Below are 16,616 nucleotides of genomic sequence, written 5' to 3'. Positions count from 1 at the left end.
AAAAGTTTAATAGTGTTTAATAATAGGAAAAAAATATTAATAATTTTTTTCAAAGTACCTATATTTTTTTCCAATTAGATAGCCAATTGTAATCATTGTTGTAAGTTAAAACTTTTTTATAAGCATAATGTTTCGTTTGCTTGGAGGAAAAACAACATCTCATGAAAAATATATCTAAAGAAAAATTTATCATGGAAAAAAAAAATTTCAAGTGTTTGGACAAAAAATTTACTAATGTTTTCCTTTATTTGTTTGGAGGAAAACATAAATTTAAGGTACAATATTATTATTTTACTTGTGATGGAATAATTTGTGCATACATATATTTATCAATGTGTTAATAATAATAATAATATTATTATTATTAGTATTAATATTATTTTTGACACGTACATATAACACTACCAAATAATAAGAAACCGAATACTAAATTATATTTTGAGACAATTTATATTATGCATTGGCTACAAAAATATATTTCTTAGTGTATAATAATACTTGAGACCTGTCAAAAACTATGGCTAAAGAAACTGTACCAAATGTTAATTTCCTAGGCTTCTATGAATTCATGAAGTTTGTGCTATTTAAGTCAATAGGAGCCTGCAGTAATGATGCATTTATTATAGACTTTATTGCTTGAATGTTTTGTGTCAATTGTGCATTGAAGTAACACTCCCAACAATTAAAGTTCATTCCATATCCCATATATTCTGTTAATAATAATAATTTGAAAAAAAAAACAACAAAGCCAGGGAAAGCAAAGTATCAAATTCTTATCCAAGCCATAATAGTTATAAAATAAAGGATTCCAACATAGAGCCAAATCTTTTACAATTTATGCGCGTCCAATTCAAAAAGGAGTAATCAGTAAACACAATCCACAAAATCCCCTAATGTCATCTTATACATACCAAACCCTATTTGCCTGGAAATCACAGGGAAAAAAGAGAATCTCTGATGCTGCCTAAAACTTTTACCTCTACCAATGATGCCTCCTACGCCAATTCGTATAGGAATAATCCTGAGAAATACACATGCAAATCAAAATTTGTACTATACGTTTAAGTTACACTACATGAAACATTTAATCAAACTTTGGGGTAATTTGAATTTTAAAGGAACACAGGGAAAGAAATAATTACAAAAGAAAACATCTAGTAGACAAGCTCAGAATTATTTTTGACAACCATCAAAAATATCTTAATATTCTAAATCTCCCATATCCGTATCATTTATCGCCATATTTCATTCCAAGGCATCTTTGAAATTTTTCCATTTCATTAGTTTCAAACCTAGTGGCAGACGAACATGTATGGTAGAGTTGCAGGCAATGTTTTCAAAGGCATTTTCGATGCACGTTTTGGGGCGAAATCAACAAAAAAAAAGTACCAAAGCATATAGAAAAACGATTCCCACTATGCGTACGTCTTTTGGACGTAATGTGTATTTTGGTGCGTGATGTGTGATGTGTATAGATACGGTCGCTTCACAGGATTTATGCCAATACTACATCGTTTTACAAATTTTTTGGGAATAAAGAAAACAAAATTGAACCAGACACAAGTGAGAGGAGAGGAGAGCATCTAAACAAGAACACTTGGAGTCACTAGATCGAGACCATCAGTACAAGAACTTGGAGTCACCCAAGTGAGAGGAGAGAAGAGAGCATCAGAACAAAACTAGGAGTTGCTAGATCGAAACCAAAACCTGGAGTCACTAGATCGAGAGCATCTGAACAAGAACTTTGAGTCACCCAAGTGAGAGGAGAGAAGAGAACCCGGTGGTCGAGAGATTTGAGATTAGAGAGATTAGGTACTGTTTTGCTTCATTCGTCCTCACTCCTCAGCCTTCTGGATCCTACTCTCCAAGTGCCCTATGCGATATCTTGTCCTGTCTTCCACTTGAAGGCTCAATTGGACCATGGATTGATTGAAGTATTTAGTTCTACTTTGGGCCTAAGAAGACTTTACTATTGGGCATTTGGGCTTTAAGTCCCAGTTGCCTCCAATTAAACTTCATTCACAAGTTTAATAATTTAAATATTATACATCTCTATCATATTTATATATTTTTAATGTAAAAAATATTTTTCCCAAAAAATTTATGCCTCAACGCATCAAGGCTTACGCCTCGCCTTGAAGAGATGATAACGCCATGCCTTGCGTTTTCGCCTTTGAAAACACTGGTTGCAGGTGCAACCTAGAGGGTAGGGCTGTGCACGGTCCGGTTAACCGGACCGTGGAGGCCAAACCGTCACCAATCCGGAAATTACGGATTTGTATTTTCTGAAACCAAAACCAATCCAAAACCATCAAAATCCGTTACTACGGTTAACCGACTAACCGGTTCGGTTTCGGTCCGGTTATGGTTTTTCGTAAAATATCTATTTTGTAAGCAAATCTTAAAAGATTGATAAAAATGTTTCCAAAAAAATCTCAAGGAATGATATATATTATATTAATATTTCATAGTTAATCTTAAATGTCTAACTTGCTAGTTGCGTCTTTGTGCCACGTTTCGTAAGGTAAAGACGTTAATAGACCAAGTTATGTCTCGAATTGCTCAAAAACGTGAAAAGCTCCTCTATGGAGAAAGTTGTGCAATTCCAAAGCATCAGTCCGGTTACCGGTTTTGGTCCGGTTTTCGGTTTCATTTGCACAGCCCTACTAGAGGGCATAGATAATTCTTAGAAACAGTCTCTCCACATATTTTGTGGGTTAAGGTCTGCGAACATCTTGCTTGTCCCCGACCCTGCCTACTATGGGAGCTTGGTGCACGGGTGTTGTTTACCTTTTTATTAGTTTCAAAGCTTGAGAAAAACCCAATAACATAATGTGCTAAACTGAAAATAAACAATATAGAAATTAAACCTAACAACGATCAGTGAGTAATTAATTAATTAAAATTGAGTCACTAATTGGCGCTATTAAATAACAATTCAAGTACAGAATGAGGGAACAAGGAAGTAAAGTAATAAAGTCCCACATAGTTTATATGAATGAAGAGATAAAAGGAGCGAAAATTATACCAGTTTGTCCCAAATAAATTCAGCAGAATACGGAGCAAATATTGCTAATTATCATTTCCATCTCTATCGTTTTTCAGCCTATACTCTTTTTGATACCTCCCACCCGAGTTTTTTCAATTTTCAATCAACGTTATACATGGCAATCCATCTTAAAATATCTAATCTCATCTTATCTTCGATCGTCACTATCCTTAAACTAAATTCCTTGTGTTGCTGCACATCTAATGTGAGAGTCCATTTTTTCCTACAAGCAAATATTGTGAAATAAAAAAAAAATTCATCATGGCTTACCAATCAGTTCATTTCAGCAGGTATAAGATTAAAATAGGTATATCAACACTGCAAAAATTCATAACTAAGGTATAAAAATACAATCAATATTAATGTAAACAGTAAATTAATAACTAAATTTCCAGAAACCGATTTGCCAAGTAAATGAAAGTTATCGGATAAAAGATCACGGCAACAGGGAAAAAATCTGTACCCCAGTATTTCCGAAATAAATGAATTGTGATAAAAAATATAGCGTCAGCATCCAATGCAAAATTAAAAAATTAATCAGGAACAACACACCAATAACAGAGCTTTTACTTTCACCATATGATCAAAATGCCACTGTACTCACCCTTTTCATATTTTCCTGATGCATTCTCTCTTCTTCAGTGTGTGAGGTTAAGGGATAAAGAAACAACACAGCAAGGACAGGCTTTGAGACCATTTCCAAGAGTTCTTCATCCAAACCATAAACATCACAGCACTCTGCGTCATCAGGGTGGAGACCAAGACCCCAGAGGAACTGCAGCCACAATAGAAGAACGTAAATTAGGACTGTCTATATTTCACATATTCACCCCAAGGCAAAAGTTTGATAAAATGCAAAATTTTGACCAAGTTCTTTTGTAGAATGATTTTTCATAATTAACCCTGAATTTAGCATTGGATTTTTTGTTCCTTAACTATCGAACATATATACCATAAGGAAATCTCGAAACCAATTCAATCAGAAAGTTCACCAAATCCCTTAAGGGGATTAAAGTTGAAAACGAAACCCACCATAAGGACTAAGAAAGTACACAGTGTCACAGTATAAACCCAAATTTTCAGATCACTACCAACGACCCTTTTATCAAACCCAAACCGTCAATCTATCGAACTATTAAAACCAACTTTGAATTAAGGAGATTTAGAAGAAATGGAAAGAGAGATTAGGGCTTTGAAGAGACATGCCTGGTTCATGACATCAGGGTTACCTTCGAGAGGAAGCCACATCTTAGCAGAAGGGCTTTCGTCTATGGTAGCCATTAGCTTCAATCGTGTCTCTAACAAAAACATTAGGGTTTGGCGACGATGGGATGAAAGGGTAGTGTTTTGGACTTTGGACTCTTCGTTGTGGCATCCGCAAGAGATGCCTCCTTCACATATATAGGTTTTGGACATCTGGATTTTAAGCTGAAACTAGGTGTTCGGCCCGCGGTAGTAATTGAATTTTGTGTTCAATTTAGGGTCGGTTTTGTAGAATTGTTAGACTGATTTTCAACCCAAACGGGAAAATTTTGAAAAAAATGTTAAGTTTAAAGCATAGTTTTTAAACTTTACTCGGATTGTCAGTTCAACCGTGAAACCCATGAACTGATAGTCAGCATGGGTTGTTGCTAGAAATTTATCATTTAAGCATTGAACTGACAAAAATTGTGATTCAAATCGTGAAACCCGTCAAACCGTGAACTGGTGACTTTCATATTAGCTCGCTAATTTGCATATCTCCACTTTCATTCTTCCATATCTGTTCGTATCAGCGAGAAGAGTAACCACTATTGATGATTCCGACAATTCCGACAGAGGAAACGAAGACGCTCCAAACGGATTATTGATTTTCGTGCCTCACATTCACTCCAAAGAGACGATTGAAGAGGATGAGTGGCGATGATGTTTCGTAATTGCTTTGAGGTATTCCCGATTTTGGAGGATTTGAGAGAAGGTTCGGTGATTAATAATAAATTAAACGATAATGGTTTAGCTTAGTCGAAACCACCTACTGATAAATAATGAATTGATGCAACCATGCCAAACCATGTTGGTGTGTTTGCAGAAGTTGTAAATATGTATAACAGTGATCAATCAACTTTAGGTATACAAATTAAAACTTGATTAGTAGCATGGTCACAAGGCCTTTAATACACCAGATGTACGTACATTCGACGCTTTCTGAAAATCTGTTCAATTTTCAATAAAGCTTTGATAACTTGTTGATCAGATCCATAGTATTACACATACGAAGATCCAAGTGAAAGCAACAATGTATAGCGCATATAGCAAGGGGCAAAACGAACCAGAGGCCACCACTCCGAGCGGTTTGATTGCCATTCAGGCAAAACGTCTTTTGAACAAATAATGCCGCTTGGATGGATCCTTGGGCTTACTTTTCATCTGGCCCTGCCCAGCAAGCTTCTTCCCAGTGCTGTGAAGGGAGAAAAACCGCATTTATTAAACCATGAATTCAAAATTAAAGAGCAAAGTGAAAACAACAAATTGTAGAATAGGCAAAAGATCATAGACGCATTTACTTATTACTATTAAGGTTCTGCACAGGTAATTACATACCTGTATTCCATGTAAACCATCCCATTTGCACCGGACATTGCACTCATGGATCCCATGGAGCGACGGGCTTTGTGGAGGGCTATCTCATCTGCATCTTCTTCTAACTGCTCTAGACCAACTGCATCGTCACCAGCACTCAAAACCTGGTAAGAGAAACAGTTCAGAAATTTCTACTTTGAGAACTAAGTAACAGGACTGGAGGAGCGAAATAACACCTTGCTGAGAAGTGCCAATTGGTCATCAAGACGATGGTAACTCAAGTCGGCTCCCGAATCAGCTGGAGGCAAGCTTGTTATCACCTGCCGGGAGCACACATCAGAAGCCAACTAACACAATAACTATCCAACGTTGCTGATGCACTAATGGTTATCAGGCATATCAACTATGTCACACTTATGTAAACAGGTCAAGCAAAGAGTAATCATGACATGATGCCAGATTTGATTACGCTCATAGATTCCCTCAGCAGAGCCGTAAGACTTTTATTTACAGTAAAAGTAAACAGACTAACAAAAAAGGGGTGGGGGGAATCCATCCAGCCAGACCATCGCAGCTTCTGATCTAATTTAACATCTACGTAGAAAATATCACCCCCTATTATGACATCTATCTATAATGAAATAATATAGGGATAAGTATCAGGGAAGCCCCTGAACTACCAAAAAAAGATCAATTGAGCCCCTAATCTTTTTTTCGAGTCAAATCAGCCCCTCATCTTCCAACAATGATCCACGTTAACCCTTCGAACACTTTCCGTCATGATAGAGATGACATGGCCGTTAAATGGTGATGTGTATTTTTTTTTTTTTTAATGATATTCCATGTGGAAATACGCTATTATTTTTTATTGGTATTCCATTACCACATGGAAAACAAAAAAAAAAAATCAAAAATCAAACCTAAATCACTAATTCAAAAATCAAACCTAAGAGGAGCTGCAAATCCACGGCCTTGTTGGGCGGCACCACCACCGAAACCAACACCAGCAACTTCTAATTGAAAATCCAACACCCAAAACCTAATTGAAAACCCAATACAAATTTCATCATCAACTCACTCAGCCCATGGTCTCCCTTATTTGGCAAGATTGACGAGCACACATTCTAGGCTTTCACCGGAAAAGATGTTGCCGTGCAGGTTCAAAACCTTCATCACTTCAATTCAACCCAGTACACGAAGTCAGATCCGTCTGAGCCCAGGTTTGTAAACCAGTCATTCAATAGAAGACTTTGTCCTCTTCCACGTCGGATTCAACCCAATACACGAAGTGGGATCCAAAACCTTCATCGTTTCAATGCTCAGATGTTGAGGATCTCGTAGTTAAGCTGAGCAGCCTTCGCAAGATCCTTTGAGGTCACGAAGCTTCTTGGACAATTGTAGGGTGTGAAATAGTGTGGAAGAGGATCTCAGTTGTTGATTTGGGAGATTTGGAATGTTTTTATTTTTTTATTTTCTTTCTATTTTTTTTTCTTTTCTAAAATACATGTCAGATTATGCATTTAATTTGTATTTTTAACTAAAAGATGGACATGTCATAAAATGGAATCCATGTCAGAATTTTTTAACGGCAAAATGGTCTGAGGGCTAACCTGGACCATAGCTGAAAGGTGAGGAGCTAGTTTGATACGAAAAAAAGATTAAGGGCTCAACTGATCTGTTTTTGATAGTTCAGGGGCTTCCCTGATACTTATCCCAATAACATATAAACTACTAAAAGGTAGACAAATTAACCAACCCTCTAGTTAGTAGTTAGTTGCAATCCCCTGATACTTATCCCAATAATATATAAACTACTAAAAGGTAGACAAATTAACCAACCCTCTAGTTAGTAGTTAGTTACTTTGCACAGATAAACCACTACCACTGGTCATTGACATAGATATTTTACATTAAGGGAAAGGAAAAATTGTTTGTTTCCATGTTGGACAGTAAGAAAATGCACCTTAAAACTGTAACCTTGATCAATCAGAAACTGCTGCCTTTTTGTTGAGTAGTACATCTCCTGCAAGGGGGAACAAGGATGGTTAATTATCAAGCAAGAGAGGAGTACAAAATGATACCCGACTCTCTACAAATACTGAAGTTAAGAATAAAAACCTGTGTATCTGTTGAAACAAGGGAATAGAAAAATGCATTATACTCCTCTTTTCCTCCTGCCATCCTATCTTGAAGTTTACCCTGTTAACCCAAAAAAATATTAAATTCTATGCAATATCCCCTTTACGAATACAAATTCGATGGGATAGAGAAAGAAACCAAACCAAATGAATAGTGAGATGAATAGGAAGCATAAATATGCATGCCAGAGATCCAATCGTACTTTCCCTTCATTCAGATAATAAAAGCCCACTTTGGGCCTTTCTTAACTCACAACGTAGAGATTAATAAATACACATGCTCCACTAAAACAAAACAATAGCATAAATCGAAGACGTTGGTTTTTTCACTGGCACTTTCAAATCTTAGAAATAAAATCGTTTAATCCATCAACTTATGATCTTACAAAGCTAGCACTAACCTACTCCCTCCTTCAGGTGATGTAGGACAAGTTACAAAGACTGATGTAGTTTTTGAAACTACCGATGTAGAATTTTTGTAGGATTGAGCAACCAAAACCCTAATCCCCAAATTAAGCCCAAAATTAAGAACCCTAGGACAGAATCTCTCCTGTAGCAAATTTGTATAAAAAACTCTCATTATTATTTATTCTTGACTTGCATCCATATATATAGACTCCTAGTAATCCTAATTACATAAGAAACCTCCTTCAAATAAAACTAGGATCCCTAGAAGTAAACTAATAACCTAATAAAAGACTCTCAAAACAAATAACTATTACTAAATTCGAAATTCCAACATATCTGGAAATTCCGACAATACCCTTAGTTCGAAAACTAAAAGAACTTAGTTAAAATAGACCCAATAATAAACTAACTTATGAAAACATAACATTAATGGTCTTCCTGCATCATTTCCTGCATCAGTTGGCTTTAAATATTTTCTCTTCTCATTAGAAGTGTATTTCTATAGAATTATTAGTAGCTCTAGAGTTAATATGAGTTGGCTGTAAAAGCTGTAGTGTTTAGAGTAGTTCCTAATTCTAGCATAATTAGAGAGAGTGCTCCATTTCTCTGTTGGATTCAAGATCTGTTCCCAGTGGATTCAAGGTTTTCATCCAGCTAGAACGATATCTAGTCTTTATGATGCTTTCGAGTTTCGTCCCGTGTCATAAGGGAAGCTAGGACGTCAAACATATAAAGAAATTGTAAGAATTACCTTTGCCCTAAGAATTCGACCCAATCGTTGAGCTTCTTGACGTCTTGAACCAGCATGAGATGAAATCTGAATTATCACATTTGCCTCCGGAATATCTATTGAATTATCACCCACCTGTACATACGAACAATATCATAAACTTCAAAGCCTCAACAAGTTGGGTTGAGGCATTTCACAACATGCATTTATACATATTCTAACAGTGTTGCATACTCACTCATATGTTGCGAGATGACATGGAATTTTCAAGTTGTAAATTACTTTCTGGAAAATCACTTGTCATCTTTCAATAGATTAGATAAACAGAATTCAATTGGCTACTTAGAATGAAACACGAATTAAACAAACACACAAAATGGGACATATCAAATTTTACACTACAACCCCAGATAAGATGAGACATCACTGAAGCAGAAACGATTAGGATGTGAAACTCTGCACGCACACAACAAGCAAATGCTCCATTAATACGCCCGACTATGACACCAGTAACTACTTTCTTGGTCCTCTAAAGGCATAAATAATTACTCGTAATACTCAAAGTTTAAAGACAGGACCAGTAAAAAACATACTGAAGAAAGTAATACATTGTAACAATTTTCAAACTGGAAACCTTTGATAGAAAGACTGTGTTAACTTCCCGACTAGTTTTGAAGGCCTGAAGAATTTTTGTCCTCTCAACATGGCTGCACATAACACAAAAGATCAGCCATTATGATGTGCAGCGCCAAAAGTATTAAAATTTAAAGGCTTCAAAAGGCAGTTGATAAGTATCAACAGACCTGGTTGCACCATAGATCATAGGCTTTCGAAGTTTCATTGCATACTCTGTAAGTGCAAAAAGATTGTCCGCAAACACGATTATCTTATCACCACGCTGCTGCTCATGGAATCTTATGAGAAATTCACAAGCTCTGAACTTGTTAGGGTTCATAACATAAAGTGCCTGTAAGAATTTATTGCCTCCGAGGAGGGAATTATAATGATTAACCAACGAAAGTGATATAGAAAGTCACAAGAGTACACATTTTAAGGGAATGGAAGAATTTACGAACACAAAGGAGGAAAGTTAGAAAGAAGAACTGTTAGACCATTCTTACAAAATTCCAGCAGTGAGCTAAATAAAGTGGTGAAGGATCAGTAAATAGCAGTCATCTTGCTACTAAATGACCATATGAGACAGCAACGTAACCTACACTATAGTTCCTACATATTCACCAAAAGTTGTATACCCCAGATTTTCAACTACACTACTCTCATTAACAATCTCTTGTGGGCTAACCTGCTTTTTCTTGGAATTTTCTTTCTTCAGATATTCAGCAAAAAACTCCTTTGTCATGGGACACCATACTTCAGCGCATTGCACATTTGCAATAAACCCTCCTTTTACTAGATCCAACCAACTTGCTTCGTACAGTTTGGGACCAATAAGGAAGTTTAAATCTGTAATCCTTTCATCCTCTCTAACAAGTGTGGCTGCAATTGCAAAACAATTAGCATGGCTTTCTCAGTAGTAAGATGAAGGTAGTGAAGTGCCCAAAGTAACTTTAAGGCATACCAGTGAGCCCAAGTTTGCAGTGAGATTTAGTGATGCTGATGACTTTCCGAAACATGTGAGCAGGAACCACATGCACCTGAACAGATGAGAGTACAAATTAAAACACAATGCATATGAATTCTATATAGCTTGAGAATAACCATAATATTATAGACTAACTTCATCCATCAGAAGGAGTCCCCATTCTCTATTTCTTATTTCCTCAATAATCTTTTCAGATTCTTCGGACCGTTTTCCACCAAAAGCAACCATGTTATAGGTTGTCACGACAACACCAGCATTGCCACGGAATCTTTCCTTGCTATCAGATGTGAAACGACAAATTTGTTCATCTTTGATGGTTGACCACAGCTTAAATTGAAATGCCCACTGATCAACTGAAACAGCATTTGTTGCTAAACAAAGGCAACTCTTCTTTATTCTGCTTGCAGCGGAAACACCAACTAAGGACTTCCCAGCACCACAAGGCAATACAATAATACCAGATCTTGCTCTCCCTGCAATGCAAGACATTCAACTTGGAGGCTTTAACGCGGAAAGGATTCATCTTCCCAATAAAAAGCATGCAAAACGATTTATTATAAAAAAAATGCATGGATCTAAGGCTGGGTTGGACAATGTATGCTTTTAACTGCACTTTTTTTGGGCTTATTTTCATACTGTTTTCTACAGAGGAAAAAGGGAAAAAGAAACACAGGCAGATAAAGCCAACCTTAAGTCTAAGAGAGATGAAAGGATATGTGAACAAATTAATAAACAAATTTTACAGAATATCTACAAAATGCTTAGGGCGGCGCTGATTGTTTCTCAAATCAAAAGAAAAGTGGGTCTTGTAACCGGCTTAATCAAGATTTAAATTGTGCTCGTACAAAAGCGCAACTAACAAACATATGAAGTTCTTTAGAATAGCTCTATGCTGAAAATGGTAGGAAAAAAAGGGATTTTCGTTATATGTGACACCCTTACCATTTCCAAACATTTTACTAAGGCTCTTCTCCTGATATGGCCGTGGCTGGGCTTCAGGCTTCAGCTCCATGTCAAGATCAGGGTTGACCTGCAAGTTCAAAAAAATACCAGTCAATGGTCAACACAAGATACGTTGTGCAACCTTGGGCTACAGTCCCCATAGAGCTAGCTTCCAGTAGGAGCTCATAAGTACAAAAGGGTACTAGAGCCCCCATATCAAAAACCAGTCAGTAGGTAATATGAAGACCATGATCCTTACACTATAAGGTACCTTTGTGGGTGAACCAAAAAAAATCCACTAGGTCGAAACAGAAAATGACAACAATTGTTAGATTGGGTCTACCAACACTATCGGTGAGACCTTGTTAACAGGCGCAAGCAAAATATGGACAGTTCCTGAGAAAGTAAATGGGCTTACCATTAGGCTACAAACAAATTAAATTCTCATCTAGCACCTCAAGCTCAAGTTTGATCAGGCTTGATTAGAGCCCATAGGTGACTTCCATTGGATATTCTAACTCGCATTTGGATGGGGAGATATTTAGTACGAGAGCTAAGCCTGAGTTAGAGCCCAGAAGCTTGATTGTATCCTTTGAGTTCAATCCAGTATGACTCGAGTTAAACTAATGCTAATTCTATTTTAGGCTCTAACTCAAAAATTGATTGAATGCAACAAAACTCGGGCTTGAGCTGGCACAGGATCGAGTCGAGTTGAGCCAAAAGAATATAAGATTGGTCTCAACTTGGGTCAACTTGAATACAACCTTAAATCCTACATCAAGAGTTACAACCAATAAAAGGGATTATGAACGGGAGAATTCATTTCTGAAACAAAAAGGGGGGGAAAACGAGGGGGAAAATTCATTTCTACAACAATGCCTATCGGAGTCCCACGTCAAATGGGGAGGAGGTGAGGAATAAAATCGTGACCTCAACAGACAAAAGAAAAAGGTAGGTAAACAACTCTCTTGTACAAGGCTCCCACAGTGGACGGGGTTGGGGACAGACAGGATGTACGCAGACATTAACACACATAATATTTGGAGAGGTTGTCCTCTGGCCTCTAGACAAAACAAACAATAACTTAAAAATATTGGGCGGAGTCGTTTATAACTATTATCTGATATACAAACTTCTTTTCCTAAACTTTACCATTCTAAACCAGTATCACTTGCTAATCGTCTTGGATAATTCCTCTGTTTAAAACAAATTCACTCACAGTATCATTTCTGAAGTCATATTCCTCCAGCATTGGATAATTCAAAGCATTGGGCAAGCACCTTTGTTTTACATTCTCAACCTGCCAACCAGAAAAGTTTCATACATAAAGATTCCATAAAGTGAGTTCATTACAAAAATTAATTCCTCTGGAGAAAAAAAAAAAAACTATTTTGACTTCTGTCAGACAAACTGCTATCATATCAGTTACTCTTTTGGTAGTTCAATTTTAATACCATTCTACAAAATAAACAAGCTGCACCAATTTTATGATCTTCCCAGTATCAATCAAAATGTTCATAGGCATAGATACACATATGTGAACATACAGAAACAAGCAATTCTAACAGATAAGTCAATCAATTAATTGCTTAATAATCATCCAATGAAATGTTCTTAATATATTCTCCTTATTCAAAACAGAAGAGAGTCCATCAGTCATCTATTCCTCCATTGTTTTTGGACCGGAGATGTTTGGAGCATACTTTGGAATCATTTGGAGAATAATTGCATCTTTGGAAACAACGTTTCATAGTTTGGTATGAATGGAAGCAAAGGGAAATTGCCAGTCAATTTACAAATAATTACTTGTCGCCCTGTTAAGCTTTGGCTAGCTAAATATTGTGATAGTCCCTTTGATGGGGACCCTAGATGTAACCTAATTTCGGTCTGAAATTTCTTTGATGGGACCCTAGATGAGCACTAATTTCGGTCTGAAATCTCTTTGATAGGACCCTAGATGCAGCCTAATTTGGGTGTCAAATCTCTTTGATGGGGACCCTAGATGCCGCCTAATTGGATCTGAATAATAATATGGAAATTCACCTTTTTCCCGCTTCTCAAACTTCAGATAGAGCCCATAACTAGCTAAACAAAAACACAACTATAAGGTACTCGGGAGAAGAGCAGCAAAAGGACAAAACAGTCCCAATCAACAACATATATTTTATCTAATCGGTGGTGCATTTCAACCGATTTATCTGACATCTTGACCTTTCATGTATTACAGTTGGAAAGAAACATTATCAATCTATTTATTGATAAGACATCAAATTGGCCTTCTTGATAATATAATATAGGAAAATGCAAATCACGATGGTAGAACATTATCTTAACTAATGGTTGTTCATTACATTCTAAAAAAATATCACTAAAGTTAAATCCCAAAGATAACAAAATTGACCACACTGGCAACATGTCCTTAATTATTGAAGAGGCACAGACATCTCCATTCTAGCGAAAGTTGACCTACAGAACCTTTTTTTTTTTTTTTTTTTGTGTGTGTGTGTGTGGAAAAAGAATTTTATGCAGAAGGCATCAAGGAGGTGCCTTGAAGGTTACAATGAGGTAACAACTTAAAATGCATTACCTGAGCTGGGTCGATTTCAAATGAGTGGGTTTCCTTTTCTTCAGCTGCAGCTGCTAATTCTGCTTCATTTAACAACTCATCACTAGTTCCAATTTCACCTGCAGCTTTGCTTATTGTAAAGCCATCACTTCCATGAGAACCCTGGACAAAGACATATACTGGGAGATTGAATCCTAAAATATAAAAAAGAAACGAATCGGGGAGACAAGAAACACAGATAAGATGGAAAAGCAAAACTGTCTATAAAAGTGAAAAAAAAAAAAACAAATACATTCAATTTTGAGAACATACAAATTTACAAGAAACTCATACGGGATTGGATTTCACTCTCTTTGTGCATGCAAATATCTAGTTTTACATATAAATTGGGCACAATATCAATACGAAACTAGTGGACGGTTTGATGTTTGGGGTTGGGGTTGGGGTTGGGAGGCGGAATTAGATAGAGAGAGATGATATTACAACATTTTTTATTCTAAATCAGTGATAATACCAAATAATGGAAATTTCATGTCTTCACAACAGATGAAGCATGAATGCAATCCATAGCTTCAAATAAATAAGCACAAGAATGGCATGCTAGTTCTCAAGAATCATGTCCAACATCTAAATAACATATCCATATTGCCTCAATAACAATTCTTCTAAATCAACAAGAAAATAAAGCAACTCTTATAACTAACTCCTTGGAAATAACTTTAGTCCATAAAACTCCTAATGAAATCATACACATAAAATAAACTTTTTAATATGACATATGCCATGAAAAGGAGCATTTACCCACCTACAGGATAGAGTAACAATTTTAATCACACTAAAGGAACAAACCTCAGGTCAGAGTAACTTTTTCAATCACAATAAAGGACAAACCTCTGAAGCAATCCTTGCTCGAGATATAACTTCATCTCGCAGCAACTTCTTCAATACCTGCAAATATCGAATGAAAATTAGCATCAACATCACGGGCCAAGGCAAAACCCCATACTAAATCAAGGCAATGAACTTGCCTCTGGAAATGGAGACTCGATAAAGTAGTGATTCTTCTTGAGCACAAGCTTTACTTTTCCGTAATTAACGGTTGAAGCATGAATGAAATCAATCATCTCCTTGGGAAGCTTGGTCTTAGACAACTTATTCAAAACTGATATGATGGTTTCCGTCTCAAGACCCACTGACACCGCCGCATACAAAGAGTGAGGGGTCAAATTGTACTCGTGCATCGATTCTGGCCTACAATATAGCATTTGCACAACTCACATTCAGAAACATACATGCCCCAAATTTTTTCTTCCAGAATAAAAGTCCAAAAGGGCAAAAAGAAGAAAAGAATCATTGATTTATGGAGCATACATACCTGCATACAGGCTCAGCTATGGCAATGAGAAAATCATAGGCTTGTTTATACAAAGTAGAGAAAGTCTCCAGGAATATTCGCCCATCAGCACAAGCCCACAAGGGGCGATTCGAATGATCGGGTTTCAGTTCAAGTTTGCTAAAATCCCTCTTCTTCCCCTCTTTCACATCTCAAAACAATCAAAAATTTATCACTCAATTCAGCCCACAACAACCAGAAACCAAACTAAGAAATTAACATTTAACAACATGTGCATATCCCTAATATCAGCAACAATAATCAGTGGATGATAAAGCTTACCGGCACGGAAACCATCATCCGCTTCCTCACCGAAATAAACATCCCCAGCTTCCACGATCGCACCACTCTGGAAATCATTCTGCTGCAGAATAATTGATCATTAAAAAACGCGAGCCCAATAAAATTAAAAAGTTGATTATAAAAGTATCATCAAATGTATCATATCCAGCAACCTTCACAGAGGATTTCAGTTTCTTGTTTGGTCGCTCCTTCTCGCCTGAAAGCCGAAAACGAAAAAGTAACTACACATTAATCGTATTAATGATATAAGAGAAGAACCAGACACGATATTATTGGGATATTACCATGTCCCATGATCTTCCTTGTCTTCTTATTTGATGCAAAAAAGTTTCTATCTCGCTAACTTCGGTGTTTCTATCTTGAGAGCTTTGGAGTGGGCGGTAAGGCTAATATACAGAGGAGCCGACTCGGTGTGGAAGGGACGATCGAGGTAGGCGGTGGCGTGGCTTCTATGTCCAATCGACAATCGGGTTGGATTTCGGCTTGTTATTCTACCCAATACTTGATTAGTTTGGACATGCCCAATATGAGGGCTAAACAGAAGACGACCCAAATACCCAAGAATCGAGCCCAATTAATTCATCAAATCCAAACGGCTAAATATAGCTTTTGCTCTATACATTATTTCATTTTCGTCATTTAACTATTTTTACTCCCAATTTCGTCCATCAATTATTGAAAATTACTCATTTCATCCTTCAAGTGAGAAAGTGACCAAAAAATTCGTGTGCGACATATCTAAAATTCTTATGTGGCAAACTTTGACAAATTTCAATTTTATATTCCTCCACTATATTCGTAGTTTCATTTTCGTGGCTCAACTATGTAAAAAGTAAATATTTTGTCTCTGAAATCACATAAAGGCATAAACAGCCTTCTCACATGAAGAATATTATATCTACATCAAATTATTACAAATAGCAAA

The 16,616-nt window shown here is 36.6% G+C and overlaps 2 protein-coding genes across 7 annotated transcripts; both read right to left on the bottom strand.

Moving 5' to 3' along the window:
• Positions 1–772: 772 nt before the first annotated feature.
• Positions 773–4,391, bottom strand: LOC119981274 (ubiquitin carboxyl-terminal hydrolase 3-like). 3 transcript variants are annotated; one of them, XM_038824334.1, is made up of 3 exons: positions 4,256–4,390; positions 3,654–3,824; positions 773–1,021 (listed from the first exon to the last, which is right to left on the bottom strand). In XM_038824334.1, exons 1-3 carry the CDS (start codon positions 4,358–4,360, stop codon positions 980–982), a joined length of 318 nt encoding a protein of 105 aa, XP_038680262.1. In that variant the 5' UTR covers positions 4,361–4,390; the 3' UTR covers positions 773–979. The 3 variants fall into 3 exon arrangements, 2 of the variants coding, with proteins under 2 accessions (XP_038680262.1, XP_038680261.1); XM_038824333.1 differs by lacking the exon at positions 773–1,021 and adding an exon at positions 2,980–3,272 and having other exon boundaries at positions 4,256–4,391; XR_005464089.1 differs by lacking the exons at positions 3,654–3,824; positions 4,256–4,390 and adding an exon at positions 1,708–1,957.
• Positions 4,392–5,146: 755 nt separating this feature from the next.
• LOC119981068 (general transcription and DNA repair factor IIH helicase subunit XPB1-like) lies at positions 5,147–16,172 on the bottom strand. Of its 4 annotated transcripts, none has more exons than XM_038824042.1 (20): positions 15,976–16,172; positions 15,844–15,887; positions 15,671–15,752; positions 15,371–15,539; positions 15,024–15,246; positions 14,887–14,943; positions 14,017–14,157; positions 12,649–12,729; positions 11,430–11,517; positions 10,623–10,960; positions 10,464–10,539; positions 10,188–10,381; positions 9,688–9,851; positions 9,519–9,591; positions 8,906–9,019; positions 7,727–7,807; positions 7,572–7,631; positions 5,845–5,928; positions 5,630–5,772; positions 5,147–5,486 (listed from the first exon to the last, which is right to left on the bottom strand). In XM_038824042.1, exons 1-20 carry the CDS (start codon positions 15,983–15,985, stop codon positions 5,393–5,395), a joined length of 2,316 nt encoding a protein of 771 aa, XP_038679970.1. In that variant the 5' UTR covers positions 15,986–16,172; the 3' UTR covers positions 5,147–5,392. The 4 variants fall into 4 exon arrangements, with proteins under 4 accessions (XP_038679970.1, XP_038679971.1, XP_038679972.1 ...); XM_038824043.1 differs by having other exon boundaries at positions 15,671–15,749; XM_038824044.1 differs by having other exon boundaries at positions 15,371–15,530; positions 15,976–16,171.
• Positions 16,173–16,616: the final 444 nt, after the last annotated feature.

Source organism: Tripterygium wilfordii, chromosome 16 (assembly GCF_013401445.1).
Source record: "Tripterygium wilfordii isolate XIE 37 chromosome 16, ASM1340144v1, whole genome shotgun sequence".
Classification (NCBI taxonomy): domain Eukaryota; kingdom Viridiplantae; phylum Streptophyta; class Magnoliopsida; order Celastrales; family Celastraceae; genus Tripterygium; species Tripterygium wilfordii.
Note: the sequence above shows the minus strand (reverse complement) of the source record. Positions and strands in the feature narration are given on the sequence as shown.

What these genes read in the sequence shown, in the direction of transcription:
- LOC119981274 (XM_038824333.1), bottom strand. Translation starts at nt 4,360, where the DNA reads ATGTTTTTGTTAGAGACACGATTGAAGCTAATGGCTACCATAGACGAA. An exon ending in ACCCTGATGTCATGAACCAG is followed by an intron (nt 3,825 to 4,255) that starts GCATGTCTCTTC and finishes TTGTGGCTGCAG; the next exon opens with TTCCTCTGGGGTCTTGGTCT. An exon ending in ATCAGGAAAATATGAAAAGG is followed by an intron (nt 3,273 to 3,653) that starts GTGAGTACAGTG and finishes ATTTGCTTGTAG; the next exon opens with GAAAAAATGGACTCTCACAT.
- LOC119981068 (XM_038824042.1), bottom strand. An exon ending in ATGATCTATGGTGCAACCAG is followed by an intron (nt 9,592 to 9,687) that starts GTCTGTTGATAC and finishes TGTTATGTGCAG; the next exon opens with CCATGTTGAGAGGACAAAAA. An exon ending in GTCGAATTCTTAGGGCAAAG is followed by an intron (nt 7,808 to 8,905) that starts GTAATTCTTACA and finishes TTGGGTTAACAG; the next exon opens with GGTAAACTTCAAGATAGGAT.